The 16,979-nt window shown below is 30.8% G+C and overlaps 1 protein-coding gene across 1 annotated transcript; it reads right to left on the minus strand.

The window, feature by feature from the left end:
• Positions 1-492: 492 nt before the first annotated feature.
• On the minus strand, positions 493-5,581 carry LOC147389193 (two-component response regulator ORR24-like). Its single transcript, XM_086419873.1, has 6 exons — positions 5,184-5,581; positions 4,624-4,776; positions 4,042-4,422; positions 3,876-3,952; positions 2,545-3,777; positions 493-898 (listed from the first exon to the last, which is right to left on the minus strand). Exons 1-6 carry the CDS (start codon positions 5,329-5,331, stop codon positions 830-832), a joined length of 2,061 nt encoding a protein of 686 aa, XP_086275999.1. The 5' UTR covers positions 5,332-5,581; the 3' UTR covers positions 493-829.
• Positions 5,582-16,979: the final 11,398 nt, after the last annotated feature.

Genomic DNA, 16,979 nt, shown 5'->3' on the forward strand with positions numbered 1-16,979 from the left:
GTGTTGATTTTTAACTTTTTTCAAAATACGAAATATTGTAATATTACCTCGAGATAAGATTTTAAACCTCTTGAGTAGAAGAGCAAAGTCTTGCAAAGAAGATGAATGATCAACCAATTGAACCTTTCTCTTACAAAGAAAGGTTCAATTGGTACGCGGCTGATGTGGCAATGGCACAAAGCCATAGATCTTTTTCTTCAGGAGACACAGGAAAAAGATCTGCGGTTCTGTGCCCTTGCCACATCAGCCGATCAACAACTGCATACCAAAAACTGCGTGCATTCATCATTATTCTTCTTTTTTCCATTTAGACAAGTTGCTTACTCCCATTTGAATGGCCTACAAATTGTGGAGACCATCTTCACAAATTATCCAAACAGATGGTAAATGTTCTTATAATTATGGACTTACGAGCGCTAATCGTCTCAACAATTCCATGGTAGAGTGATCATAGTCCTTTGTAGATGCAAAAACATGGTAAATGTTCTTATATATCATATTGGTTCATTATCCTTTACATCTCATGGAAAATGCAGTTACCCAATTGTGTAAAAAATCATAGTTTGCATTTACAAACACTCACAAATAATTAGCAACCATAAACTTTTGCCACTGTGGTTGCAACCAAGGGCCTCGGATCACAATAATATCGAGAACATATAAATGGAAATCGAGAACATATAAACAAGCAAGCCAATAGAAATTGGAAACACTAAACAATTTTTTTGTAACATAGAAAGATAACTAAAATCTAAAGAAATTACATGATGATACAAACTTCTGAAGGAGGTACATCAATGTCGTTGCTAAACCCTTTCTTTAGGAAGCTTCACATACATCTTCTGAGAGGGAAAACATCACTTTCAACATCTTCATCCATTATCCTCATCTCAGTATCCTGCATCAATCGTATCCAAACATGTAACAAATGCTCGAGAAGAAAACAGAGAGAAATACAAAATATGCATCAAAATTTATTGTAATACCAAAGCTGTCTAAAGTAAACATTATGAATCTAAAAAGTATTCAGTGTTTCTTGATATGGTCTAAGAAATTGAACCATGTGCTGAACCAATTATTTGAGCTTCTAAGTTTTTTTGATAAATGAGAAGATCTAGTGTAATACGACTGCCGGTATAATTTAGGAATCATCACAGAGAAACAACATAAGGCACAAAGTTTCTGGAATAAGAATTCTATGATACTCTCAAAGGCACGCAAGTTTTATGTCTATCTTAAATAATACATTTATGAACACATTGATCATGGATCGATGCAGTATAGTTGTTGCAATTACACTTCAAACAGAAATATTATAGACAAATATAGCGGATATGAATCCATTTTCAAATATCCAAGTAACATAGCAGGGAATGGGCAAGCACAGAGAAAAAAATTAAGGAAACCATATGTTACCAAAAGAGGACATACCTAAATGTGAAAGTTGTCATTTAAAGGTCCCAATATAATTTAGATCAACTACATGACCATCCTCACTTGCCTCAATACCTAGAAGTACATTTACATTAGGCAGGTAACTACTAGAACCATTGGTACACAAATCAGAATGTACCCTATAGCATTGCAGCTCACACAACATGAAGTGTCCTTGGCACAATCAGCCCCACTCCCTCCTAGCCCAAATTTGGCATCATTTGGGTTTCTTCTATCACTTTGCGACATCAAGACTCCTTTTTTTTTATTATAAGTAAATGCAAATTGTATTAATCGTGGTTGGTGACCAACAAAACAAGCTACAAACGAAACCACCCAGACTACCCTTACGACATTCTACAAACCAATCCCATCTCCCCCATAACGTCCTCAAAGAAGACCCCTTTGAACTCCTCACAAGCTTTGCACCAACAAAATAAAAACCTTTTACAGAAACTATAATACTATCTACTGAAGATTCCTTTCCATCGAAGATCTGACGATTTCTTTCTTTTCACAAGCCCCAACACACAACAAATGGAATGAGCAACCAATGGGTTTTGCTTTGCCAACAAGAAGGAAGATCCCAAATACATCTATAACTTTAAAAGGCCTGTCACTGACGAGGGAGAGCAAGACTCCTAAGGTCTTCCATGCTCCATCAACACTCCTAAGGTCGTTCCGCATAGAAAGTTTTATCCTTCTCTCACTAGATAACAATTTATATAAATAGACGCCTCATATATGTTAATCTGATACTTGTATGCTTATTTGGCCTGTTCAAGAATTTCTTTTTTCTGTTGAAAAACCTAATACTTTTCTCAAAGGGCACCTCAAATATATTCTGTCCAAGTCATGTGGCGCAAACTTTAATGAATCTAAACCATAGACCACTCATTGGAGAGGCCAGAGTGCAAAAGCATCAATTGAACATAATTTGGACCATTTCTCAATTTGTGCAAATCAAACGATAACAATCTTCTGTTATGAGCTAAAATCCATTTGTAGAAAGCATATATAGTTAAAAACTAGGTGAATGAAATAATTCCATGCAAAATTACCTGTTTAATACACTACAACAGTTACAATCAAAGTAGGTGGTGAATTTACCTGTTTAATCATTGAGCTCATTAGATCTTCCAAGGAGCCGCATCTATCAGAAACGATCCCATCCTGAGACTTAGTTTGGTCCAAGAGATACTCTTCATTCAACCTTTCAGTTGTGTCCATAGATGATTTCTCAATTCCATTATGCTGCATGAGATTCAGAGTTTGACAATTTGATTGGCCAGTAAAGTTCATATTCATCTTCCTAACGCCGACTGCATTACTTTGGCCCAAAGTCTGGCCTAAGGAACTCACAACATCATGAATAGGAGCCGAAGAATTTAAAGAATCGAAGATAATATTTGAGTTGTGGGAGAAATCCTGTTTATAATCATCCTGATTTTTTGCTGGGGCATAATTTATATTCTGGCCAACACAATCGCTCATACTTCCAAAGTTCGACAACTTTGAGTTATCCTGCTGAACATTAACCCCATTGAGGAACACATCAAGTGGATTGCTCACAATTTCTGGAGTCGATGAAATATTCTCTCTTAAGTTATTGGGAGACAATTCAGCGTGAGTACTAGGGTGGTCACTCCACAACAAGGGGTTTGATGGATACCCGGTTAATGGGGCAGCACTTCTCCAATTGTCATTATATCTACCCTGATTGGGAAAATAAGAATTTGCACCAACACCAGTCTCGAACGATCCTGAGTTAATTGAGGCCATTCTAACAGAATTTTGTTGATGAAGTCCTTGTAACATCGAGGAGTTATTTGGGCCATTCGGAAAAGAATTGTTTGAGCTGCCAATGGTCACACCATTGTTCAGGAAGCCACTAGCAACTGAAAAACCTGTTGGAGTAGAGAATTCTCTGAAGTTGGAAATGGACTTGTTCTGTTGCAATTGATCGAGTTCTAGTGAAGTTGGCATGCCTTGAAGTAAATTCCCGTTGTGATTTCCAGGTAGGACAATTTGCTGAAGCTTCCCTAAGCCATTGACAGAGTTATTGGAGTTTTGGGTATGACCCACTTGGATCATTCCAGAAGAAGCAAGCCCACGTGTGGCCAAACAAGTAGGAGTGTTCAATCTACCAAGCATCACACCTGATGGGTAGGACGTTGGAGCGGTATTTGGTAGCTGCCCCGGTCCAGACAAGGTGGGAAAATCTCTAAGTCTGCTTAGTGAATCCATTCCCAAATAGGAGGAATCTTTAACCCCTTGAGCAGCGACCATGTTAACTTGCTGGCTCTCCACACCACTAAGCCTTTTCAAATAAAGCCTATATTTCTGCACCAACAAAATGGGATAGTGAACTCAAGGAAATAAAATGTTAGGGATAACTAAAGAAAGAAAATGAGCAAGCAAGAAATTAGGAGGATTTGTGCCTGAAGATGGCTTGCCACATTTTCTCTACTAAGCCCATCTATGTTCATCAAATCTAGTATCTTCTTAGGGACAGCCTCTGCATTGGAAGTAAGAAAAAAAAATTTAAGAATGAAAAAGCTTCACAAATGAACTAGGAAACACTAGATGAGGGCTAAAAGGACACACTATCAATGCCCAATTGGTTAACGGCCGCAACAAACTTGCCATGAAGCTCCACAGACCAAACAACCCGAGGCTTCTTTTGGGCTGATGGATCCTCGTTTTCATTTTCATTTGGATTCTCATCACCCCCATCGTCCTCCTCATCGTTCTGTTCTTTGCGTTTCCTGTTGAGTCTTTCATTCTGATTAGGATTCTCGGTTGCTGAATGAGATCTCTCTGGATTATCGTCAATGTCTTGGTCCTTGGAATCAAATTTTCTTCGTCTAACTACATGTTGCCAGATGTTCTTGAGCTCCTCAATTCGAATGGGTTTCAGCAAATAATCACAAGCACCATGGTTAATCCCCTTCATCACAAGCCTTGTGTCACTATTTCCCGACAACACTAGGATCATTTAAAAGGAACAAATATCAAAATTTTGTAGAAATACATCGAAAAGAAATTAGCTGAACTGTTTTTTTCTTTTTTTTATTTCTGTTATATCTACATTTTGGAAAAATAGGCCAACTAAGAGAAAATTGTAACTGCAGGTGTAATACGAGTTCTAAATCAAAACAGGTATCCAAGACAGGATTCATGGCTTACTTATGACAGGTAGGTCCATTTCAAGCCCCACGAGTTCGAGAAGCTTAAAACCATCCATGTCCGGCATATGGACATCACTGATAACCAGGTCGAACTTGTTTTTGTTTTCTCTCAACATCTTCAGCGCCGAAATTGCCTGATTAGTCGTCGTAACTACCAAAAAAAATATTGAAAAGAACCCTTTTTAGATTCAAATCAAATGTACCCAAAAAACCAAAAACCCAATATGGGGGTGACAGAAAAATGTTCAAAGACCATATGACATAAAAAAAAGGTGAACAAAATTAAGATAAAATGACCTGAATTAAGACAAAACAAGAATAACATTCATAAAAATCAAAAGTTATACACCAGATACAGAACCACTCAATAAATTAACAAAAAAATAATATAAAAACACTGAAATTAAAAACAAAGGAAACATGGAGGACCCATTTCCGCAAATGCAGTTTATGATAAATAAAAAAAATGAACAAAATCTGATTGAATAACAAAAATCTAAGGAACCCATCTTCCAAAACACACAAGAAAATTATAAGAATAAATGATAAATCTCAAACCATGATATTGGCATCGACGGAGGAGAGACTCCAACACTCTCAAGCAAGTGAGATCGTCATCAACAGCAAGAACACGCATGCCAACAGGAAACTGATCGTTTTTCGATTCATCCACACTGAGACTTACCCGTATTTCCTCGACTGTCATTTTTTAATAATAAAATCTTTAAATACCCAAAGAATACCCAAAATCCTTCCAAGTTCTCAGCTTTGAAGAAAACCAAGAAACTCTTGTTCTCAGTCTCTCCACCAAACCCAGATGAAATCTCTTTCTGAAGCTTTTCTTCTACTTTGATCAACAACAGTTTTAAAGTTTAAACAGACAACCCTCAAAACTTGCCGTTGGTAAAGCAAATATATAGGACCTACTGTATCTAAGAACTACAGAGAAAGAGAGAAAGTTTAGAAAGAGAGAGAATAATAGGAAAATAATAATTATCTTTTTATTTTAAAACTAATTTATTATGGATTATTATCTATCTTACTATATTTGAATGATAATTTTAGCAATATATTGAAAAACGATGGGCATTCCTGTCTTTGGGTTTTGATTTGATTTTGTGGGCCCAGTCTAGGGTTCATTCTATAAAAAAAAAAAAAAATTCCTCAATTGTTTATAATGAATTGGTCGGCCTATATTTATAATTTAAGTGGGCCAGGCCCACCAATTCATTATAGAATATAGACAACTAAATTGAGAGACAGCTAAAGGATCTTAATTTTCCCATGCAAAGGGTGTAACCTCGGACAGCTTTAAGGAATGATTTTTCATGATAAAAATTACACAAAAGATGGTGGGCCAACAAAATGATTTCTAATGAGGATAAATTATTTATTTATGAGTTAACAAAGGAAAGTGATTCTTCCACTCTTTAGTTTTGTCCACAACAATGTTTTTTCATGTTTTTTACATGATGCATGGCTATTTTCCTTTAGGAGTGGTGAGTATCATTGCGAAGATAATAATTTAGGATTTATTGAATGAAATTATATTTTTTTTAATTCAATTTTAATTAATTATTTTATTTTATGAAAAAAAAAAATACACACATATTTAAGAAAATAGAAGAGTGGATAAAGAAAAAAAGAAAAGAAAATAAAGAAACACACATTGTCACTCCAACAAGGTATAAACCAACATTAGAAGGGTATTATAGTCAAATTAGCATGTTGCAATTACTTTTGTAAATCTGCAAAGAATCTTAGAATCATTTTGATTCTTAATGGCTAATGATTTTTTTAATTTTTTTTTTATGGAAAATCATTTATTGCCTCCTTTCTCTTGAGAACAAAAGTTGAAAAGAATACTACAACAATTTAAGGGTAAATTTATAAAAGATTTTGCCATTACAATGATACAATCTTTTATGGATTCTTTGAATTGTAATTAAATTACTTTATAATTCAAAAATATTTTGAAATTACGGGAGTAGATAAAGAAAAAGAAAAGGTAAAGGAACACACTGTCACTCCAACAAGCATAAATCGATGTTAAAAGGGTATCATGGTCATGTTAACATGTTTCAATTACTTTTGTAAATCCGCAAAGAATCTTGAATCATTATGGTTCTTAAAGGTTATTAGTTTTCATATTTTCTTTTATGGAAATTCATTTATTACATCCCTTTCTATAGAGAACAAGGATTGAGAAGAAGAAAAATACAACAATTTAAGAGCAAATTTGTAAATTAATTGATTACAGAAATATAATCTTTTGTGGATTCTTTTACAAGACAAACCCAAAACCCAACACAATGGACAAATTCTCCATTAAAATTGAAACAACTCTCATAAAATCTTGCTCTTTCAACTTCATGACATATTCTCTCTATAAAACCCATGAATTTTTTAATGATAAGATTACCCATATGTACGAGTAAGAAATTATAAAATGATAATTATAGGGTGCATTGGTGTTGGACACCATTAATATATTTCTTATCTTAAAAAAAAAGTTGTCACGTCCCAAAACTCAACCCGAATCCCCGTGATTCCCAAGTGAAATCTCGAGGCATGATATAAAACCCATATCATAATAATCAATTCATAAACGTAAACGACAAATAATGTAACTCTATGTCATACCTGATCATTGCTCAACAGAACAGATACGTATCCTCAAACATCAGAACACTTGACATATATACATAAAACACTAATGACATAATATGGATTTCATAATTACATAACAAAAACGACAGCTAAAGACTTAAACCTAACTCTAGTTTAAGACTCATTACTAGTAGTACCCATGCTCCACTCCTGGAAGCTTGGACTGATCATCTATAAGACCATGATACTGAGCCTCCTCGGAAGGATCACCTAAACCAGGTGTGCCTGAAATTTGTGATGTCGTAGGAGTGAGTAACAGGGGAGTTACCCAATAGGGAAATCTTACAATTCTAAATAACAGCATCCTATATGCAATTTAAACATTTTAGGAATTCATAAAACTTAATAGGAAATTGAAACACTTAAAAATCTAAAAAAATAATTGTTAATAATATAACATCGAATAATAGAGTACTATAATAGAGAGTTAAGGGTACGACTGATGTGAATATCTCACTCAAAATACGATTATTCCAATACTTCACCAGTGTGGAACCCTACCATTAGTTCCTGATTCTATGGCCAGCCTCTACTATAATTTGGGTAACTGTTTTCCGGCTCAGGTTGGCCGTTGACCAAGACCTTAAGAAACGGGCCAAATCAAGTAGGTCATTATTTCTTGACTACTCTAGACTATTAATGATCATTAACTAGTCATCTTCATTTATGCCAATCTGGCGTGAATGTGATCCTCGATATTATTTGTCAACCATATAACTATCTACATATTGTTCTCTATTAAAGATAGAAAAGAAATTTTCGGATTCCTGTTGTGATGTTGTGTTCTTATGCATCCCATAATACATAAGCACTCAAACAACGCAACTGTTATCCTAGAACAACACATCATTCCGAAAATGTCACAACATGTTATTCTTTATAGATTTTCACAATCTCTTTAATAAATCACTAAAATACTACATATAAGTATTTATTTTCTTTTCAAAACGTAATGAAAGTAAAACATATACGTGTTTTAAATACCCAGTCTACTCTTAAATGTACAGTCTCATCTCTTTTTTCTTTTTTCTTTCTTTCATGTCTTACACAGTCTATGACTGAAGCATCACTTCATCTTTTCTCTCATTTTCGTGTCTTATATGGCATACGCCGAAGCATCTCACTAACTGGATATTTTAAAAGCACGACATTCAATTGAGAACTCATTCTCATATTTATTTTAATAAATTACTTTTCTACCCAACTTTTTAATTAGAAACATTTCTTGGAAATTCATCACTAAAATGATTAAAGTAAATTGTCCACCAGTTTAATTTATTCAAAAATCATGTATATTTATAAAAAATATGAACAAAATATATGTATTGTGTGTAAAAACAGCAACTCATATAGTTGTTGTATTTTTCTTTTTGACAAGTATAAAATACGTATAAAATACGTATAAAATATGTATATAGTAATAAATGGTTTGAACATTCAATCTAAGTATACAAAGTAAAGTATTATATAAAAACAACAATTTTCATAGTTGCTGTATTTTATATTTAACATGTATAAATACGTATAAAACACGTATAACGTACATATAAAACTATAATTTTTTTTCATTCTATCTAGCATACATGTTGTCAATTTTATATAAAAACAACAATTGTCATAGTTGCTGTATTTTATTTTTAACATATATAATTACGTATAAAACATGTATAAATCAACCACAAGCATGTAATAATTCTTTTTAAACAAAACAACAACAACTACCATGTTTTAAACTTATAAAAACATAATATAAATATGTATAAAGTATATGCATGTTGTTAAAAATTTTACAAAACAACTTTAGGTTTAACATTATTAAATCAGAATTGTTTTAAAAAAATAAAACAAATTCTATTTTTACAACTATAAATCAGCAACATAAATTTTTTTTTAAATTACTAAAATTATTATAAAGAGTTGCAAGGACCTACCTTTTTTTGTTTCTCTTCTTTTCCTTTCCTTATTTTATTTCTCTTTCTTCTTTCTTTTCTCTTCTTTGTTTGTGTAAAAAGTGAAACAACAAACAAAAATCAGATAATATCATATTTGATATTTTTTTTAAATATCTAGATATTACAAAAATTCTAATTCTTTTATAATTTCTTAAAATGACCTTAGTCAATTTGACTTAGTCAAAGTTGTTTGACTAGAATTAGTTTAACTTGAGTCAATAATAGTTGACTTGGTCAATATTTTTTTTTAAACATTACAACCTCTCCTCCTAAAAAGAAAATTTCATCCTCGAAATTAAGAAGACACCTTATTCGATGAATAATTTCAGATATCGAGTCTGTATATCCGATTCCTTTTTCCACATTGATTCTTCCACATTATGATGTCTCCAAAGTACCTTTACTAAGGGAATAACTCGTGATTGCAACATTTTCTCTTTCCTACCAATGATCTGCACTGGCCCTTCTTCATAAGATACATCTTCTTCTAACTGTAAAGATTGCCAATCTAAGATATGCGAAGGATCTGGTTCATACTTTCTTAGCATCGATACATGAAGCACATTATGAATTTGAGCTAGTTGAGAAGGTAAGATTAGCCTGTAAGTAACTTGACCAACTCGTTCTGTAATCTCGAACGGTCCTATATATCAGGGTTTCAGCTTACCCTTCAAACCAAACCTGGATATCCCTCTCTTAGGCGAGATCTTCAAAAATACCATATCTCCAACCTCAAACTTCAAAGGTTTCCATCGTTTATTGACGTAGTTTTTCTGTCTGCTCTGAGCTGCCTTTATCCTTTTCTGAACCATTCTGATCTTTTCTGTAGTCTCTTCAACCAATTCTGGTCCCATGAGAATTGTATCCCCAACTTCTGTCCAACATATAGGCGATCGACATGGTCTGCCATGAAGTGCTTCAAATGGAGCCATACCTATGCTGGACTAGAAGCTATTATTATATGAAAACTCAACTAGGGGTAGATGAGTCTTCCATTGACCTCCAAAGTTTAGTACACATGCTCGAAGCATATCTTCCAAAATCTGGATTACCCTCTCTGGTTGTCCATCAGTCTACGGATGGAATGCAGTATTAAATTTCAACTGAGTACCTAAAGCTGACTGTAAACTCTTCCAGAATTGTGAAGTGAATCTGGGATCTTGATCTGAAACTATTAACACTAGTATTCCGTGTAGCCTTACGATTTCTGCTATATATAATTTACTCAATCTATCAACTGTATACGTCATCTTGATCAGTAAGAAATGAGCTGATTTTGTCAATCTGTCGACTATCACCCAGATCACATCTAGACCGTCACTAGCCTTAGGTAACCCAGTTACGAAGTTCATGGTTACATGTTCCCATTTTCATTCAGCTACGGGAAGTGGTTGAAGAATGCCTGCTAGTCTTTGATGTTCAACTTTGACTTGCTGACAAGTCATACAACGATTCACATACTGAGCGATATGTTTCTTCATCCTAGGCCACCAGAAGTGTTTTTGCAAGTCTCTGTACATCTTTATACTTCCTGGGTGAATTGAATAACGGGATCGATGTGCTTCACCTAATATGTCTTTCCTTAACTATTCATCTGTCAGTATCCACAATCTGTTTTGGAACCTGATACTGCCATCTGCATGAATCCACTCATGATTCTCTGAATCCCCTGCTTTCAAACAATGCTCCACAACATCTGTATCCAAATTCTGAGACTCGACAATTCTCTGCGTTAATGTATTATGAAGTCTCAATAGTGTCGAATAACTGTGTTGCTTATCTTCATTCTTCGGGCTATCAAATACGAACTCTATAACTGACTCCAACATGTGCCATTCACTCAACATCATCTGAGCGAGAACACTTTCTTTTTACGGTTTAGTGTATCAGCTACTACGTTCGCTTTACTAGGGTGGTAATGTAGCATAAAATCGTAATCTTTTAAATACTCCATCCAACGTCTTTGCTGCATATTCAACTCTTTTTGGGAGAATATGTATTTGAGGTTCTTATGATTGAAAAAGAGCTCAAACTTCTCACCATATAAGTAATGTCTCCATATTTTCAGGGAGAAAACAATGGATGCCAACTCAAGATCGTGAGCTAGATAATTCTTCTCGTGTGTTTTCAACTTTCTGAAAGCATAAGCGATTCCCTTTCCATTCTACATTAAAACACAACACAAACCTATGCCTGAAGCATCTATATATATCACTAAGCTTTTTCCTGGAACTAGTGCTATCAATACTAATCATTAGAATTAAAATAAATAAATAAATAAAAAACATACATCCACAAATGCATACAAAATGCATTTGTCATTCTTCATTTTTACTTCCACCATTTTACATTTAATTACATTATCATTGATAACGTCAATTTCATCTATCCACACAAAAGATCATGTATGTCTTTATAAAGTAAAACAACACATTAATTATTATTATCAATTTATTTATTTGTCATAAGCATTAATATTAATATCAATGAAATATTACTTATCAAAATGGATAATTGTAAATATTCTTTCATAATTTTTTTGTTTTAGTCATCACTAATATCATCATTCGATCACATGAACAAAGTAGTGTATATGTTTAGTTTGTCATCAATGTTATTCATCATATAAAAAAATCATAAATAAACATGAAATCTTAGTAATACATTTAATTTAAAGAAAGTATAGTATGTTATCCAACATCGAATAATACATCAATACCTATAATATAAAATACTAACTACAATAACAAAATAATGTGAACAACTTATCAATGATTGTCAATATAAATTGTATTGACTATTAAATTTCTACTTCTTTTAATTTTTTTTCAGTTATTATGACCTACTAATGAGATAGTCGGATGCTCTTAATTCGTGCTAACATTTTTTTTTATAGATCGTTCTTCCTCAAAATAAACATTCTTCATCAATAATGATATGTTTTCTAATAAAATTATTCAATATAATAGAAGAAAAATAATAATATTTCATTATTTATCCAAATCTTATGAACGCATCAACTTCAATATTGATCAGTTTATCTTTAAAATTTTAAAAGTTTGTTCAATCACATTTCGAAGGAAAGAATGTAGATGGTTGAATAATTTTTTTTGATTACTTGCATGTAATATCCTATAATCTTTTAAATTCTATCAAATACATCGATAAGGTGTAAAATAACCATATATGAGTGGGTAACCAACATTTACTATATAATATTTACCTATTATTAAAAAATAATATGAATTTTTTTTCTCTAGTAGTATAAACTAATATATATAATTGAGAATTTTTTATATACAAACTTAATAAATGATTTAAAAAAATAATTATGATTATTCCGTGTATCGAAAAAGACAAGTGAATCATTAGTTGACATTTCTCAACCAAGATATAATTGAACATGTCAAATACACAGTTTTCATAACATTTTATGTTACATTATTGAGTCATCGATATTATATTTATTCTTTTATTATAACAAAAGTCTAACATGTGTCATATTATATTAGTCTAATGTTATCTTCGAATATTTCAATACATTAATTTATAAATATTAATAAAAATAAATCTTTCTAAAATGTATGTATAAAAAAATACCTTAAAATATGGGAATAATAAGAATTATTGCGGATGTGTGATAAGACTTCATTAGGTTGGGAAGTACAATTAATGACATTAATAATTTATGTTGAAATATTTACTAATTATTTAAACTAATTGATAAAATCAATTTGTTAGTATTCTTACCATCGATTATGATCTATTATCAATAAAAATATTATTACTTATTCTTAAATAGTAACATATAATTTCATAATGATGTTAGTAATCATAAATAGTCTTCGTAATTATTTAGAAACTTTAATTTTCTTAAAAATCAATTTTAAATAGTGGTTCATTGTTTCACACTAAACTGTTTTATACAGTTATTTAAATAAAGAAAATGATGAGATGAACGTTTTATTTTTCTTATCATGTTATGTAATAATCATATTCATTGTAGCATTAAGCTTACTATTTCTACATGATGACTCATATATTATGAAAATAATAAACGTCAGATTTTTCAATTTAGTAATCAAATACTATATCGTGTCCCTCATATAGTATTTTTAGTGCATCCACATTATTGCAATACTAATTATAACATTTGTTTTGAAGGTAATATATATTTTTTAATTTTTATATAAAGAAAAATATATTAATCTTATTATTATTATTTTTTTACAATTATCTGAATCTAAATCTAGGGTTAAGTGAGTTGGGGCAGAAGTGACACAAATTTACTTTTGAGATGAAGTGAATGACGGTAGAAGACGAAATTTTTATTCTTTTTTTAATGCATGTTCTTTTTCTTTTTAAAAAGCTTGTAAATGACATTTTAATGAATTATTTACCAGAATTTGATATTACTATTTGATATACCTATTGGATTATGTTGTATTATAATAAAATAATCAAAATATCCTTAATATTTAATAATTCATGTAGAATGCACAAAAATAAATAGAATGACTTTAATAAATATATAATTATACTAAAATATATAAATTTAATAAAATTTTATTAAAAATTTATGAAAATAATTAATTAATGTTAATATATTTATTATTTTAATTAAAATATTATAAAAATTAAAAAAAATAGTAAATGTTGTTAATTTAGATAAAATTATAAATATTATAATTTTATCAAAATTTCAGCACAATCTCTTTTAAAAAATGGACTTACGAAAATTTACCTAATAAAGAAAATACATATATAATTTATATAATACATTCATATAGTATTCTATATAATAAAATTATATTCTAACATCATTTAAAGATAATAATCATAATTAATATAATCACTAGAACTAAAATTAATAAAAATATTAAAAAAATATGCATCTATAAAAATGTAAAAAATGTATGTCATTTTTCTCCTTTATCTCTATCAATTTATCTTCAATGACATTATCATCGATAATGTCAATTTCATATATCTACGTAAAAGATCGTGCATTTCTTTATAAAGTAAAATAACAAATGAATTAATATTATCAATTTATTTATTTATCATAAGTACTTATATTAATATCAATAAGATATTACTTACTAATATTGTTACTTGATCACATTAATAAATTAGTGGATATGTTTAGTTTGTCATCATTGATATTAATGATACCCAAAAAACATGTTAATGATTGTAAATATAAATATATCAACTATTAAATCTTTATGTATTTTTATTTTTTGTCAGTTATCACAACTTAGTAATGAGATTGTCGAATACTCTTAACTAGTGATAACATCTTCGTTTATTAATCGTTCTTCTTCAAAATAAATAATCTGTTTGTCGATATGACATGTTTTCAAATAAAAATATTCTAAGTAATATAAACAACAGTAATATGTTATTATTTTTTCAAATCATATGAGCACATCAACTTCAACATTGACTAATTTACTTTCAAAATATTTCAAAAATTGTTTGGTTACGTTTCAAGGAGAATAATATAAAATTTTTAATTGTTTTTCTGAAAACTTGTTTGTGACTTCCTATACTCTTTAAGATATTATCAAACATAACTATACATAAGTGAGTGACCAACATATACTATATAATATTTATCTATTATTTAAAAATAATAATATAAATTTTTTTACTTTAACATTATAAATAAATGTATATAATTGAGAATCTTTTATATGCAAACCTGGTAAGAATATGAAAATCTTAATTAATAATTATTCAATGTATCGAAAAAGATAAGTGAATCATTAGTTGACATTTTTTAATTAATTACAACATAATTGAACATGTTAAATAAACAATTGTCATAACATTTTATGTTAGACCCTTAAGTTACTGATATTGTACTTATTCTTTTATTAAGACAAAAATACTAATGTGTATTTTATTATTTTAAGACTCTCATTGAATATTTATAAATACATTAATTTATAAATATAAATGAAATATATTTTCTGAAGTATATGTATAAGAAAGTGCTTTAAAATATGATAAAAATGAGAATTATTACGAATGTGTGGTGGGACTTCATTAGGTTGAGAGGTACGATTAAGAACATTGATAAGTTTATCATAGTTAAAAAAACTATATTTAAATATTTACTAATTGTAGATACCCAAATTTGACCGGATCCTTAACGTTAAATACCCTAAAATCCATAAAAATTGAAATGGACTGCAAGGCTTAAACTTTTAAAATTTTAATGTCTTTTGTCATTTTCTTTTAATAAATGGCCCAAGGCCTTTCTCACGTGTCCCACGGACCAAAAACTCCTTACCCTTCTTCTACATTTTTCAACCTATCACCATAACTATTCAACCCACTACCCATTACTATACTCAAGCCCAACCTACCACTTAAGTCTATTGGACTCAACATAACACCATACCTACTCAACCTATTATCTAACGATTCTACCTAGCATAATTATTAACCCAAGCCTACATCACAACCAATCACCTAAGATCATCAAGGTGGGACACATGTCACCACTCCAACTACATCCCTCATCCAATTACCTACTGTTGTCTAAATTTACGCACGAAAGTATACGTATTGAAATAAGTAATAAAATGATAAGAAAGTATCGTTCCCACGGAGACTAAATACCAATCTATTGCTAATTACCAATTTATCTCACTCTAATTTTATCCAAACAAAAGTAAAAATAGGAATTAAAACTAAACAAGAAAACTAACGGAGAAAATAAACTTGCAGATTTAAAATCAATGAGTGATAAAATCTAGGTTTATAATTTCCCCCAAACAATCCACTTGATTTAATTCTCCTTCCCTCTATGATAAATTAATCCACTATGGTTGTCATCCAAGAACACTAAATTCTCTACAAGCCTCTTTCGATGGTCATGTAAAAATACTTTTCTAGACTAATTCCCTATATGCCTATGAGAATCAAATCAAGAATAATTCATTAAGAATAAGTTCTCATAAGGAATGCACATGCAACCTGAGTATATTCCTATCTCAAATTAGCATATGTTAATCTATCTAGGTCATGAACACAAAATAACTCTGTCGATATTATTAAGGTTCATCAAATCAATTCAATCAATGATCAGTTAATCAAATCGCATTAAACATTGGATAAAATAAACAATCACATGTGGGATCATAGAAGAAAGAAAGAAAACTAATCAAATATCATGAATGAGTTCCATTATAATCCTAGAATAGAAATTAGTTCATCATTGAAAATAAAAAAAATGACAAAAGTATTCAGTCATTCTTAGATTACAAAATTAAGATAAGAGTTTAAAGTTAAAGAAGATAAAACTCAAGAGCCGATCTCCAATTCCCGTCCTCCTTCTCAATCTTCTGCCTCCAAGAAAAATCCCAAAACTTCTATCCCCAAATAAGGGTTAAACTTTCCTATTTATAGATATGGAGTCATTAGGGTTTAAGAGTCCCAAAATCCGTCTCTAATTCGGTCACCACAAATTAACGTGTAAAGTTGGAAACGTAAGCAGGCCATGGCCTCCCAATATATCATACCGCGACTTGTATTTTTATATTTCTGTTATGTCTTTCTTGAATTCCCGCCATGGTCTCGTTTTCTATCAAGCTGCGGCTTGAAGACTTTCTAGCTTGTATGCTTAGCTTCCTTCTTCCTAGAGTGAACAAATTTGAGTCCAGAATTTCTCCTAAACGTATGCAAACATCCCAATGTTCCATATTGTTCCTAATCTGTA

Source organism: Akebia trifoliata, chromosome 12 (assembly GCF_017979445.1).
Source record: "Akebia trifoliata isolate Shusen 1 chromosome 12, ASM1797944v1, whole genome shotgun sequence".
In the NCBI taxonomy this organism is placed as follows: domain Eukaryota; kingdom Viridiplantae; phylum Streptophyta; class Magnoliopsida; order Ranunculales; family Lardizabalaceae; genus Akebia; species Akebia trifoliata.

Bases quoted from the DNA above. Each gene is read 5' to 3' on its own strand.
- LOC147389193 (XM_086419873.1), bottom strand. From the start codon at position 5,331: ATGACAGTCGAGGAAATACGGGTAAGTCTCAGTGTGGATGAATCGAAA. The intron at 3,953-4,041 runs GTGTGTCCTTTT...CTTCCAATGCAG, and splicing joins TAACCAATTGGGCATTGATA to AGGCTGTCCCTAAGAAGATA. The intron at 899-2,544 runs GTAAATTCACCA...CGATTGATGCAG, and splicing joins TGAGCTCAATGATTAAACAG to GATACTGAGATGAGGATAAT.